This window comes from Passer domesticus, chromosome 4 (genome assembly GCF_036417665.1).
Source record: "Passer domesticus isolate bPasDom1 chromosome 4, bPasDom1.hap1, whole genome shotgun sequence".
NCBI classification, from domain to species: domain Eukaryota; kingdom Metazoa; phylum Chordata; class Aves; order Passeriformes; family Passeridae; genus Passer; species Passer domesticus.
Window position 1 is genome coordinate 28,326,967 of NC_087477.1, and position 14,928 is coordinate 28,341,894.

The 14,928-nt window shown below is 42.5% G+C and overlaps 1 protein-coding gene across 10 annotated transcripts in view; it reads right to left on the reverse strand.

Moving 5' to 3' along the window:
- Positions 1 to 14,928, reverse strand: part of ARHGAP24 (Rho GTPase activating protein 24) — a 242,869-nt gene that overhangs the window by 17,933 nt on the left and 210,008 nt on the right. For 9 of the 10 annotated variants that reach the window (XM_064416795.1, XM_064416796.1, XM_064416797.1 and 6 more), the window contains 2 exons: positions 12,275 to 12,397; positions 539 to 746 (listed from right to left, as the gene is read on the reverse strand). In XM_064416795.1, coding sequence (XP_064272865.1) covers positions 539 to 746; positions 12,275 to 12,397 — 331 coding nt within the window. Of the gene's footprint in view, positions 1 to 538; positions 747 to 8,158; positions 9,412 to 12,274; positions 12,398 to 14,928 lie in introns of those variants that run through there. The other variant, XM_064416800.1, reaches the window with a different exon arrangement.

Consider the following 14,928-nt stretch of genomic DNA (forward strand, 5'->3'; position numbering starts at 1 on the left):
TAAAACTGCATAAATATTGGAATACAAATAAGACGTGGACACTCAAGACCACATAGGTTTGTTTTTATGGTCAGAGTGACTTTCATTATAAGACCAAAGGCCCAAAATTATAAAGAAATGCATGAAAGTATCTTCCCTTCCAGTCAGTTTTATAGATAACAGAATATACTGAGATTGGTGATAAAAGAAATTGTTCTTTTGTGGAACTGACTAAATGCCAGCATCACCACTGCATTTAAAATGATATTAAGATCAAGGCAATCCAGATATTTTTGATTAAACCAAAACATTAGCAATACTTTTCCTAACCAACTTTTTGCAAAAGGAAATTCTCCAGAAACGCTTTGAAATCAGACATCAAAGTCGGAACAAAAAAGAAGACATTTCAGAGCGGTAATAGGAAACACACAGAGAAACCTACAAAAACAAAAGTTCTGTCTGCTGTTGCCATGTGTTTTACAGCACTGTGGGTCAGCCAGCCCAGCACACCGTGCCCTGCCTCGGCTGCAGGGCGTGGGGAACAGCTGCAGGGTTTTACCTGTCAAAGGAAGGCTTTTCTCCACAGTCAAACGCATCCTGTAGCTCCTTGACGAGATTGGCCTGCCCAGGCAGTCGGAAAAGGCCTTCCTCCTTCAGCCCCCGCTGGCGGATGAAGTCCACGCACTGCTCCACCAGCATGGGAGCCAGGCGGTTCCCATAGCGCTTCTCGTACCGCACAGTGTCTTCCAGCTTCTGCCCAAAAATACCTGCACCAAAAACAGAGCTCTGACTCAGCTGAGCATCACGAACACATCTGAGCAGTCCACCCTTCTGTTACAACCCACGCAATCTGCAGGTCATTTAAATGCCTGGACAATTAACCTACTCCTTTCTTAAGAACAGAATGCTCAGTTTCACCACGGACACTCTTCTGGAAATACAGTGCTGACATGTTTTCCAACAATGCTCAAAAACATTATTTAAAATAAAACACTGAAATATTTGTGAGACCACAGGCACAGAAAACACAGAAATAACACAAACAGGATTTTCTGTCTTAAAACTTCTGATTTAAAAGTGATGCATATCTCCATCTTTTTTGGTTGATGCCTAATTATTAAGTTCCAAAGACATATAAACATTATCTGTACACATGGAGGGAAAAATATTTATAACTCAGAATTTTATTGCTACTAAATGAAATTACTATTTTGTTCTCCAAACAGACAATGATAAATCCATTATGTATTACCAACTGCATTATCACCATCTGCTTTAGCAGTAATAAATTTTGCGTACAAAAAAAAAGTTCCTGTCATAAAAGGTGAAATATGTCAGATGAACTGCAGGAAACCTGAATTCGTCCTTAAGCTCAGAAGAAAATGGAGGTTTTTTGGCAGAATTAATTTCAACCCTGATCTGAGGGTATCATTGCTACCACTAGAACGACAGCTACTCTACAGCTTATTTTGCCTCTCCTTTCAAAGTGCAGAGCAGCACAATAATGTTCAGGCATGTCATCTGTGCTGGAAGCTCTCTCTTGAGACCACCACTCACTGAACAGTACTAGGGCTGAAGGAAGGCAATTCAATTTCTATATATAGCAAGACAATGAATAGTTCTGAGGCAGTCACGATCAGAAATTAAAGACCAAATGACTACCTCGCTTTTGCAATGACGTACACTGTAAAGTATTAAAAAAAAGAGGCAGTAAATTGTGCCATTCACTGAGCATACTGTTCCTGCTAGTTTAAAAATATAAAATATTCAACAAGAAAAAACATTGTTGCTTTGGTTAGCTTTTTCTCAAAAAAGCCCAAAATTGAGCTAGACAGCTTTTGCTTTTGACCAAAAAACTTAATTCACCCCTATATTTCAATTCAGATCAAAGCATTCATCTGGGTAACCTTTAATGTGTACATCTTTCCTTTAACAGAAAGATAACTTACAGCTCAGTTGTAGGTAAGACAGCTGCCCTGCAAATGCTCAAGGATGTAGGGCAGGTCTCAAGTTACCCATATGGAAGGTCTGAGGTTTGTAGTTAAAAGCAATTATTTCTACTGTAGCAGAGGAAGTAACTGGAGAGGGTAAATGATGTCCTGCTAAGACATCCAGAGAGTCTGTGAGATGCAAAGCAGTGTATTTTGTGATTTCCATGGTACCCACACTTGGGGATGCCAAAAAAACAGCAGTAGGTAAGGGGAATGAACATCACACAGTGACTCCTTATTGTACATGCTGTACAAAACCCAGAGCCCAATAATTAGCAGTTAAATAAGGAATTTTTGCAATTTCAGAGTCAAGCTTAGAAGACTACTGATAGAAGTAGCATCCACAAACTTTGGGGCCTTGAGGTTGGTAGAGGAGGTAAGTACTAAGGAGCTAAGTATGTTTTCTTAATTCTTGCATATCTTCCTAACCTCCTAAAAACTGACTATGGGGATGGGAAGAGTATTAATTGAATTTGTGTTTCCTGTATTTTTCCAAGTCAAGAGTTGCAGTTGGTTGACACAAAGAAAATCCTCAAGTCCTTCCACTTGCTACACTCTCCTTCTCAAAGTAGTGGAATTAGGGAGGAAGGTCCACTGAAAGTCAGTTAGGGAATCTGTGTGATTATGCGAGTCTGGGGATTTCAAAGCTGTTAATATACACGCAGGCTGCCCTTCAGTGCCTCCCAGTCTCTCCCTTCTCCCAGCTGAACGAGCCCCATTTTCTCTGCCTCTCCTCAAAGGGCAAGTGTTCTAGCTCCTCACCCCCTTAGTGACCCTTTGCTCAACTCACATCAGTATTATCTCCACTCCTGGGTTTGGTGGGTTTTTGTTTATTAAAGGATACAACGTTTGGAATATGGTCTAAAAAATGTTAAGCAGAAGACAATTAATCACTTTCCTCCTCCTGCTAGCTCTGCTTCTGCTGATACTGCCCAGACTGCTGTCAAATCTTCCTTGCTGCCAGGTCCACTGCTGGCTCGTGTCCACCATACTGTCCCCCAGGGCACCCAGGTCCCTTCCCCAGAGCTGTTTCCCTGGGTTTTTTCTTCTTAGGTACAGGACTGGGCCATCCTACTCCAGTTTGCCCTATGAAGATACAGCCTAAGCCTCCTTGCAAGAATGCATGAGATTTCCTTGTTTTAAACACAAGACTTTTTGCCTCTTTTCAAACAAAATATGAGAGGATATTCCAATTATACCACCAGAATGTACACATAACTACAATTCATGCCCACTGACAGCACAATTAGCAGGAATAAGCCTTCTGCTACTGTTTATACCTTCTTCTCACCATGCTAACTTTCTTTAATCAGTAATGTGCATATTGCAGCTTCCATTTGTAGGAGAGAGTACGTTCTTAGACCAGAGTGCTTTGGAACTCCTATTAGTAATGACACTGCAGTCAAAATACATCACTTTCTATTAATACATTTTTGATGCTGCCTTTTTTGTTCATTTTAAAATTAGTTTTCAATGCACATCTAATAGATAATGAATAAAAATCAGAATAAGGGCATTTTGTGCAGTGGGAGAAAAACCCTTACTATATTATTATAAATTGCTGATGCACCACAACACAAAATGTACTGAAAACAGGCGGGAGCCAGAAAGCACTAAGATGTCTCTAACTGGAATTAAACACTATTTTTCAATTTGTTTGGCATTGGAATTAATTTCAGGAAGGCTTGGGGTGGTGTCTAAGTGTAGGCTGAACAAGATTCTCCAAAGGAAGAATTTTCTCCACCTAACAAACACAGAACACTGCACCAAGCAGCACTGGGCCATGAAATGAATCAGTCATGATAAGCCTGCACAAATATTGACTTGAAGTTACAGACTCACTGATGCCTTATGGCAAAGGCACTCTGTTGCCAGGGCAGAAGGGACAAAAACATGACAACTCTGCTTCCACATCACGTTGCCATAGCTTCTACCTGGTTCATCATCCTTCTGGTGTCTCCTGGGTAAGGCATACCTTCTCCCACTGACCCCCCTCCAATGCTTTTATCCCCTCTCATTCCACAGTATCTGCTACAGAGATGCTGCAGGTGAACAGTCTACAAGCATTAAGAGGTTGACTATTTGGAAGCAAAGGTATTCCTATGAAAACTGCAGTTCCATAATGTTTGGCAGAGGAAATGATGAACACTATCAGCTGTAATGGCTAATTACTTGCACCTCCTTTACAAAGAAGAAAGGAAAAGACAGTCCAAGTTATGGAACTAGATTATAACCAAAATCATGGAGATAATCTCAAATGCTCTTTCTTAGGAGTGAAGTTCCACCACAATAACTAAACAAGAACATCTCTATTGGAGAAGGAAGTAGAAGAGAACGCTCGTAACTCATGTTCTAATCCAAACTCAAGTGGCTCCTAAATCTCAATGTCTCCAAAATCCAGAAATGCACAGATACACAAGAGCTGACCTGTGGTTTGGTTTATCCTTGGGATAGGGTACCAGAGGACAAACAACAAGAAACCATGCGATTCAGAATAGCACTGGTTTGGCTTCCCCACAGCTGGTGGAAGGCAGGGAAATGCACAGGATCCAGTTCTGACCAGTCATTAGATTTAATCAGCAGAACTGCTTTTTCAGAGAGCCCTTGCAGGTCTGTAAAGCTATATCCAATTAAGCCAAGATCACGCATAACATCAAAGAGGAAAATCACATGCTAGTAAAGGGCATGCTGAGCAGTTATTCATTAACTAGAACATTCCCGTGGCAGAAGTTTTGTAAACACTTTGAAAAACTGGGTTTTCATGCTTAACAGATACCCAAAAACCTTATGAAAAACACCACAGTACTGTATGCAAATTCTGCATATGTCTTCTCAGGAGCTGTGGAAGCACTGTCGTTATTTTTCATGGTTCATAGTCACAGAGTATGGCTTTAGAATTGAAGAACACTATTAGTCAATGATTTCCTCAGCTAACTGAACACAGGCAGGCATCACATCTAAAGTCCATGGACTTCTGATTCAGGAGGAAAAAAAGGAGAAAGATCTAGGTGGCCATTCTGCCCATAAGGAATGGCTTGAAATAAGGAATATCTCAAAAAAGGCCACCTGCCACTCTAGATCTACCACAGCACACACATTCAGTGAGCCATAAGGTTTCAGACAGCAAAAGGCACTGAGGGCTGATGTTTTCATAGATGGCCCACATCTCTACATGTGCAGCAAATGATCAAGGGTGCCTGGTACTTCCAAAACAAGTTCTGGTTTCATGGGCTGTACTGACCAGAAAGGGTCAGTTAAGGTTAAAGGAACTGATCTCGGCTTAGAATCTGGACGTGAATTTTTGAACAGCTCTTAATTCTCCATCAGTAATTCATTGACAGAAAATAACAGATCAGATGAATGGCTTTCAACAGTGGGGCTGGGAACAAAGGTCCTGCAGTAACACAAAGAAGTGGCTGTCATGACCACAGAACACCTAGCAAAAAGCTTTTAATCATTATTTTCCATCACCTTTCTGCTCAGATGTTCCCTAGCAGTGATATTTTGAGTGGATCAAAGACAGGGAGTATTTTCTTCTTCTTCCCTACAGAATTTTGTAATGCACAGGAGAGATAAAAACCCACCAAAACCAGTGGTAGCAGAATTTAGTTCCTGCCTGAATAATTTCTTCTCTTCAAGACTTCTCCCAACCCCACAGTCAGTGTGATGCTGGCAATAGAGAAAGTAAGATAAACTCCCACCTTGGAGTTTAGAACATTTGCACAAAATAGTCTGCTTGCAAAAACAACTCTGATATAAGAGCAGAATTAGATACAGGAAAGGAAAGGAGATAATCTTGAAAACATCACCAGGAATTTGCCACAGATGATCACATCAGAGCCTGCACTATTTCTCTGGCCACAGCCAATGCCACTTCCTTCTCCACAACTCTGTCCACCCAAATTCACCACATTATTGAATGTTCTCAACAGATACTCCGTCCTCAGAAACTGCTTTCTCCATTGACCTTGCATGTTCTCTATGGAAGTTCCTGTGGTGGTACTTAAACAGAGAGCATCTGCTTCAAGCTGGAGTTGAAAGATGTTTGGCTCTGTCTCTGTTCAAATGCTGCCCTCCGAGCTTTCCCTTCTCCTATGACGTAACTCCCAAACCCCAGAATTCTGGCATCTAATTTTTTGGTGCCAACCACAATGGAACTTTGATCTGCATTGCCAGGAAGGGTTCTATACCTGATATCACTGGTGAAGATGATGTCATGATTCTCTTATAATTCTTCCCATGACTAGCCAGTGGTTTTCCCTGCTAATTTTATTTTCTGCATCATGTTGCACAGCTCACATCTAATTGATCTGCTTTATGCAATTATGGATTATGTTTACAGAAGGCTAATTTTGCCTTTTTTTACACTTAGGTATACAATCTCCAAATGAAGTTGCAATAATTCAGTAAACCAATTAATAAGACAAGAGTAGTTAGCCTAATGTGCCAGTACCACCATAGCAAAGGCTTGACTGAGTCCAGGTAATGTCTGTTAATCTCTCTGTTGACTTCAGCGGGACATGGACTAAGTTAAATATGTGTCCCAGCAGTCCACAGCTCTGATCTAGGGGCCTTGACAGAAAATGCATATAAGAAAGCAACCAAAACAAATTTTACATAGAGGAAAGCAAATTAGAAGCATCACCTCCATCACTGTGTCCTCTGCCCCAAGTGCTGCTGCTTCACTTGTTAGACATGGAGAGCTTCTGTATCAGAACACACGGGGGAAGAATCAACAGCTGAAGCTCTACTTGCAGCAGCTAAGGCTGTACCGAGGCACAAAGGCAGCTGTCTGCAGAATTATCAGTTAATCCTTCATTCAACTTCCAAACATTTCTCAAATAGTTAAGGGTATAAACGGGGCACAGGCAGCTCTAATTCACACCGACACCTTGAAATGCAACACACATGCACATCCTCCTGGCCAGCCTCCAGCAGGACTGAACTCCAGCAACCAAGGGCCTTGGGGAGGGGGGTACAGGGGGCAGACAGCTCCCAGTGCTACCTCAGCTGCAGGGGATAGCTGATCTCTGCAGCAGTTCTGCAGCGAGCCCCTCGCTGGCTGCGATCCCTCCTTCCAAGACATCGCCCCTGAGTGCCTGCTCGCCAGCCCTCGAAAGCAATGATGTCACTGCACTGCTGCTGAGCAAAGGGAGCAAAGAGCTGCCTGCTCCTGCAAAAGGGCAAACGGCAGCACGGGGAACAGCTGAGCAAGGAGCAGCAGAAGGAGGTGACAGAATTGGTGTAAGAATTAGTATAATTTCGATATATTAGTTGTATAATTTGTAAAACAATTTCTCACGCTTCAGAAGAACATGACAATTTAGCCCTTTCACTTGGATTTCTCAGTCCAGCAGAGCTTTTAAAACAGCATTAATATCCATCTTTTCCCCCCAACGTTTTTGTCCTTGTCGTGGAAACAGTTTCTCCTCACCCATCCCAAGTGCCCTAACACCTTACTATCGCTCGTTGTACCTCTGCCTCAGACATGTGTTTCCCCTCCAGTGCCTGCAGCTGACATATTATGACATCCAGCCTCCTCTTTGCCCTCTTACCCCGAGTACTTCCATGCTCTGCTTCAACAGGAGTATGTGCAATGCAAAACAAAACTGGCAAAATAAACCTTTCTATGCAGCAGGTGAAAAGGCAAATGCAGGCTGCAGGGCAGCACGATGAAGTGTCAATGCAGCCCTTGCACCAGGACAGCGCATTGTAGAGCTACAATTCCATCAGAAACCTCTGAAATCAAAGACTCAAGCTTCTGCACAGATAAAGATTTATCACCCTGCTTTGCTCTCTCTTCTCCCGCCCTCCTCCCACATAGACAAAATGCAACTATAAACTCTCTTTCCTGATGTTCTGCCAAACAGGCAACTCAGAGCCTCGCAGGTCTAATTCCCTCAGTGTTCTCACTCAATTCTGCTCAGAGGCACCGCAATGATCTTGTCTCATTCCACCTCATTCCTGCATTCATGGGGTATTATGTAGAGGTGACAGCATCCACTGGCCAGCTACAAACAAATGAACAAAGGAGTAAATAAATCATTCGTGGAATGTTGGCATCTGCATTGTTTAATGCCTTTTGTTTCGGTGCTCTCATCTGCCCCTGCACACAGAGCCCCCTTGACTTCTGAGAAGCCATGGCTTCTTCACCAGCACAGCAGAACACAGCGACAGAGCAGACCTACCTTTGCGGAAGCTAAAGCACCGCTTAATTCTCCTGTAAGTAGTTTTAGGAATGAAGGGAGCTGCTGCTAAGGCACCTGGGCTGCGGACTCCAGCATTTCTGTCTTCAGGCATCATACAGGCCAGAGCCCCCACGTCCCTCCAAAGCTCTCCTTTACCAGCAGCATCCAGACAAAACACCACAATTGCTCATCATTACTGACTGCTGAGGAGTTTTTAAAATAGTGTATTTTCCTCTGGAGCTAGGAGATTTGTGGTCTTCTAGATCTTGGGTAGGGCTTGAAACGATTTTGATGTTCTCTTCCCTGCTTCAGTTTTGCTTTGGGGAACAATTTCCTTCCATCTATTTCCTTTAGTTTCTTTTTTTTTCTGCAGTGAGACAACTGCCTATTATGCAATGTCACAACAAAAGAGTTTCAGCAGAAAGATGTATCTTCCATTGAAACAGAAGTGCCTGCACAGATGGACGGGAGAAAAGACCTCTTCCTCCCGGCTGGAACAGGAGGCTGAGTGGCAGAGACTCTAATTCCACAGCAAAAGCTCAGCACTGTGCGGTGCGCAAGGGGAAAGAGAAGAACAATACCAAAAAGGCCACGGAAGAATCCTTCAGGATACAACACTCCTCGCTGGCACCCTTTATTTCTGCAACCGAGAAGCAAAAATAACAGTCCCTTCGCCCGAAAGCCTCTTTGTCCATACCAGATTCCTCTCAAAAGTCCTTTTACACGGCCAGCTCCTGGTGTGATGCTCTCCCGGGCTTCTCGCTTGTTTTATTGCCTTCCAACTACCAGGAGCTCTCCCGGGAGAGGCGCGTCAGATGCGGCAGCGGCGCATCCTCGCCGGCAGGATCCCGGGAGCTGCCGAGGGATCCGTGCCTGCAGCGGGGATGCTCCGGCAGCAGGGCTGCGCTGCTCCCGGCTGCGTGCAGCAGGTGCGGGCAGGACGCGGCAGCCGCAGCAGCGCAGGTTCGTGTCTCCTCGGGTGACTTTGAGTTGACTTCAGGCTGTGCCTGTCATGTGCGGCGGCTGGGAAAGCGAGCAGGCTGTGCCTGGCTCCTGCAGGAGGTGCCAGACCTTACACTATACCCCTGCTAAAATGCTCATGCTCCTTCTTCTCGCCTCCTCCCTCCCCGCTTACTTGCAGGCTCTGTAAAAAATTGCCTTTTTAATCTAATCAGGAAGGGAATTTCATGTGCAAACAGGCATTACATGCCCTGCCTCATTTACATTTCTTTTCCCTTTCAGATTTTTCTTTCCACAGTCACCTTATTCTTCTGGTGCAAAAAACAACCTGTTTTTGATGAGCTTAGCAGATTCCCACCTGCCCCCCCCTCCCACCTTCTCCTTCCAGCACAGGTTAACAAATAACAATTTAATGATAAGGTTAATTATTTACAGAGCTCCTCGCTCTGGTACCAGGAGTCTTCTCCTGCTGCCAGACAAACTTTAAATATTAGTGGCTCAACAAGGCTTGTACATATCCGCTGCACACACACACACAAACAGAGCTTACTTACAATGCTTAAAAGAACCAGAAATTCACATGTTACTCAAAGTGGCACTTGACTTGTGTGACACCAGGCTATTGTGGTTTACCATTAAGGACTGAAATTCAGGAAGCTGATATAAAACGAGTATTTTGATTAATTAGAGCTGTCTGAAAAAAAAATGTGTTGCAAGTAATTACTTGTTACTGGCTAGTCATCATCATGTGATTGCAACTTTCCTGTATCTTTTTTAATATGTGAAACCATTTTTAACTTCAGCAGCTACAGATCATGAAGGCAAGCTCTTAAGACATCTTAAATCCGAAGTGCCTGTCTTAAGAAGAGTCAGACTGCTGCAGCAGCTGTAGCAACATCCACATAGCAAGGATAATAAAAATATGAGTGTGAATGGTCATTCATAATTACAGAACAGTTAACAGGATTTATTTATACTTGTTAAGATAGCTCTGACTATCAAGTAGTGAATAAAATGGAGGACATGTTGTAAACTCGGTTCTGAACAGTAACACATCCCAGGATACTGCCTTTGCCTTGTTATCACAGTCAAACCTTCTCCATGAACACTACACCCTAAATTATGTTGCAGCTATTTTTGTGTTTTCCAGGGAGTTAACTGTTTGCTTCCCAATACAAACAACCCTGAATCAGTATACTTGCTCAAAATTAAAAATAAGAACATACTTGGAAGTGTTTTAACTGCAAATTAATTGGAAAGGTAATGCAAGGATTGCACCCCTCTAGTTTTATGCAAATCAACAAGTAAAATCCTCAGCGAGGTGCTTCCCTCAGTAACTGGCATTAAACATTCCTGCAACAATGATGGTGTCCTGAGAATTTTCCTGGTGGCTGGAAGGATTCCCAGCTGCAAATCACAAATAGCTCTTGCCCTATAAAAGCAAATGAGGAGCTGGTGAAGAAAGCACAGGGTCAGGACTTGAGAGATTTGGTTTCTATTTGTAGCCCTGTTCATTGACTTGGGCTAGAATTCAGTTTCACCTAATCACAGCTCCCTGCCTGTGACATGTGGAGACACCTCCACTTGCAGAGGAACAGCAAGGAAAAGAAAGATACCGTGGTGCGGGAAGCCAAGCGCAAAAATCCACAAAGATACTCTGAAAAATCCACTTCTGCTAAGCCTCCAAATTTATTACTGCCACAACAGCTCATGCTGCTACTGGACTGGAGTAGGAGAATGCTGAGGAGCTCAACACAAGGCCTACTTTCTGCAGAGAAAGCAGAGGATAGGTAATCTTTGTGCTATATAAAAAACAGGTTTCTTACCTAATTACAGAAGACTGTGCTACTCATACCTTCCCTTTCCCAAACCAAGTCCATATACATAGGTATATGTATATATATATAGCAGTTCATGCCTTTTAAGATAAACCTTTCACTTTGTGCGTTTTGGGGTTTTTTGGTATGTTGTTTTCTTTTTTTTAAGCACTCTAAGACCTACAGTCCCAGATTCAGGACTGTGCCATCTTATTTAACATAAAGGGCCACATGCCAGTGACATGACTGCTTTGCACCATCTTTTCAAGGCACACTTTCCCAGGAGAAGCCAAGGAGAAGCCAGTCATGTTTCAGAGATGCCAGGCAGGCCCTAGCTGGCCAAGTCCCTCAGTGCAGCCCACCAGTGAGGCCAAAGTCCTCTCCTAAACACTGTGACCTGAATGAAGTACAAAGGAAGATGAGTGGCTTACAAGTAAAGTTTTCTTTAAAACTTCCATTAGTTTCTCCCTCCTCCCTCCTGAGTTCTACCCAGCAGTTAAGAGAAAGAAATCAGCAATAAGAGTTTTCAGTGATAGCTGCACTTCTTGATCGTGAAACAGCACAGACAATCCTGCCCTCCTGACTTTTTTCCAGCAACCTGCAGACAAGAACAATCATTTGCTGCAATACAAATGGTCTTCCACTGTAGGAAAATATTTCTGTCCTCAGACTCAGAGATTTAAGAGCTCCAAGGAACAGACTGATTAACATACAAACATTTTGTGCAAGTGTATCGATCATACTCGTATTATAATATAGATTATCACCAGAATAGTAATGATGAAAATTAATACAATGATTTGCAGCCCATTCAACATAAGAGAGCTTTTTAAAAATACTAGAGTCCCAATGATAAATTTTGGTCCAGTACTACTGAAATTATTGGAGATGCCAATCAAATTCCCACACTGTTGGTGCTAATATTCTGAGGCACAGCTTTATATAATACTATTACTGCTCTTAGCTGTCACTGGCAGGAGAACTGCTGACAGCTTTTCCAACAGGCATTTAAGAAACACCATGGATGGTTTTTCAGCTGGTGACCAAAGGAATTACCCTGCCTCTCCCTGCAGGAAAGCCAATTTCATACAAGACCAATCTTCTTTAAAACTTCCCTCACACTATCATGAGCTACCCTCATCAAGGGAAGTGGTTCCAGACAGTTCAAAGTATTTTAATTGAGCCCTCTGCACGGACACATGTTTACTCCACTTTTCTGGAAAGACCTAGACCATTCTCCTCTTTACTTCAAAGCTCTGGCTGCGACTCAGAGATAACAGAAGAAGCCCTGTGAGTCTTTGTGCATCTGTGAGCACTGCATGTTCCCCCTGTGACTCACCTCCTCCAAACGGTGCCCATATCACCCTGCGGATGGATTTCACCCAATCCTCCATGTCATTCTGCGTGCTCGCCATGAGGAGGTAGGTCTCATGATTAGCTGTCATCCGCTCTCGGTCTCCTCCTGCAAGACAAGATAATTGCACTTAGGAAGCCTTTTCCTTCTGTGCCCAGCCAAGCTCCTGCCAGTGCGGCTGCTGGAAGCACCAGCAGCGGCTCCATAGCACGCAGCCATGGATACTGTGCAGTGCAATGCTTGCTGACAGACATGGCATGAAAAGAAGGTCCTGTGAGTACATTCCCCATGAGACATTGAGAAGCTGTCATGCTTCCAAAAGGAAATGAGAGGATAAATGTCATCAGTAAACAAAAACAGCCCCATGCTGTTCCAAGAACCACAGGGGCCTGCACTAATCTGTAACTTGATACACGCACTGGAAATTTTGCAGCAGTTACTGTACCAGGATGGAGAGAATAAATGCAGAGACGGATAAGGGTGCTTTGAACAAGTGGGGATGACTCCATTCTTATTTTCAGGAACACACTGTGCCAGATTGAGGGCAATAACACTTGATACACCCAAGTGCTGCTGTGACTCCCTAAGGAGAAGGCAGACGACACGGTACAACCCGCTGCCTTGGACGGGTCTGATGAGGATTAGATTAAAAGGGAGCACACTGCCCTTTTTATCCTTTCTTTAAAGAATGGGCCCACACTAAGAAGGTCAAAACCAGAACTTGGCTTGCCACAGCTCCATGTTTTCAGACTTGTAGTAGTGTTTTATCTCCATTATAAAAGGTACCATGTTAGTGCAAGGGCACTGGGGGTTCAAACCATCTTTCCAGCACTGCAGAATGCCAGCACTCTTCCAGAAAAAGAGTGGCATTTTAATGCCCTTTCACTGAGCTAAGGGCATACACAAGTACTTCACACACACATGCAATGCACCTAGAAATCCTGTCAGTCCTGTATTCACATCTTTCCAGCTTCTTACATTCCCATTTTTTATTCTAGTGATATCTAAAGTAAATATCTCTGCTCATTACAGCAGGAATACTGCTCCTGGAAGAGTGCCATGGTTAGTGCTGGGCATTCAAACAGCTAGGATTTTAAGGAGAAATTTCTTAAGGACTAGAAAATCCTGGCCCAAGTATTCTGTATTAACCTACTCCTGATCTGTATTAACTGAAACATGAATGCAAAAGCCAGACAGTGGCAGATTCCATTGAAAATTTATTCTTAAGGATTGCATCATTATTCAAAACTTAAAATTTAACTTGGAGGTAAACAGAGATTCTGGTTTTCTACAGCCAAAACACAGCCATTCATACGCCCTATGCTCCCCAAAAAGGCATCAAAACAAATAATGCAACAACCTGAACTACAGTACACTTTAGACCATACCAGTTTAAAAGTCTAAAGAACACTGCTTTTTTTTCCTAAGATATAGTAAGGATGAACCTATGTTAAGTGTCTGTACTAGAGAAATATCAAGATTAATTTTTTAAAAAATTTTTTCAGTGACTAGCCCTGGGTCAGTACAAAACATAGGTCTTACTTCTATGCTATGTTCCATCCTTTTTACCACAGAAAATGAGGGTAAGAGGACAGGGAAGCATCAGAATCCCAGACCTTAACACTCCACATCAACCCTGCCCTGCAGAAAACACACAGTCAGGCCCTGGCAACTTGCTCCCCGTTTTTACCTTTTACATACTCATTTTGACCAGAAAAAGGACAGATTTCTCATTCAAGGACAAAAAGGAGACATGATACTACCTTCAGTTTACTTCAACAGGCCTATTTTACACATCATCTAGAGTTCGCACCCTAAAAATAAGGATAGAAGCATAAAACCTCAATATCTTCTTACAGCTATTAAATATAATGATAATAAATACAGCATAGAGAAAAATAATGCACCACAACTGAATCTTTTCTGTGGCTTATAAAACCTGAAGAAATTATTTATCTTATCATATAGCACTGTAGCTTCTTTTCATTTCAGTGGACTAGGATCTTACAAGGTGCCACACAAAAAAAATCCCAAAAATCATGCATAAACATAATATATATCAGATCCAGCAATAAAAATAAAATGGTGATGTGGTTTTTTTTCACTAAAGAGACCACAAAAACTATGACATGTGATGGTCCTCTCAGGTGCTGCCAGATTGATCCATATTCTTTTAATAGCCTGCATATTTAAATTCAACAGATTATGTAATACTTGCTTAGCAGATGATGTAGTATTTACCAAGTTATCATGTTATGACAAATTGGAGGGTGTTCTCCAGATAGAGTGGATTAATCCCAGATGTCTAGCTAGCTTATTTACAGTGTGAATTCCAGAGCAGTACTTTAGCTCAGGTAAACACCCACTGAGCCAACACAAAATCAACCTGATTTTGCAGAGAAGGAAAGTATAATGTTTGGCTACACTACCTTGTTATGAGAAAGTGAAGCTTTGCTAACAGAAAGGGCTTCATCATTTTATAGCAATTTTGGATGTACTTTGTAATTTATATCCATTTCTTTCACACACAGTATTGGATCTTGCAGGGTTCTCCTACTTCTGTGTTAATGTAGATATTATTCATTAACTAAAGCCTCATTAAAAGATTTTTTTGGGACACAATAGCACTTGGATTTGTA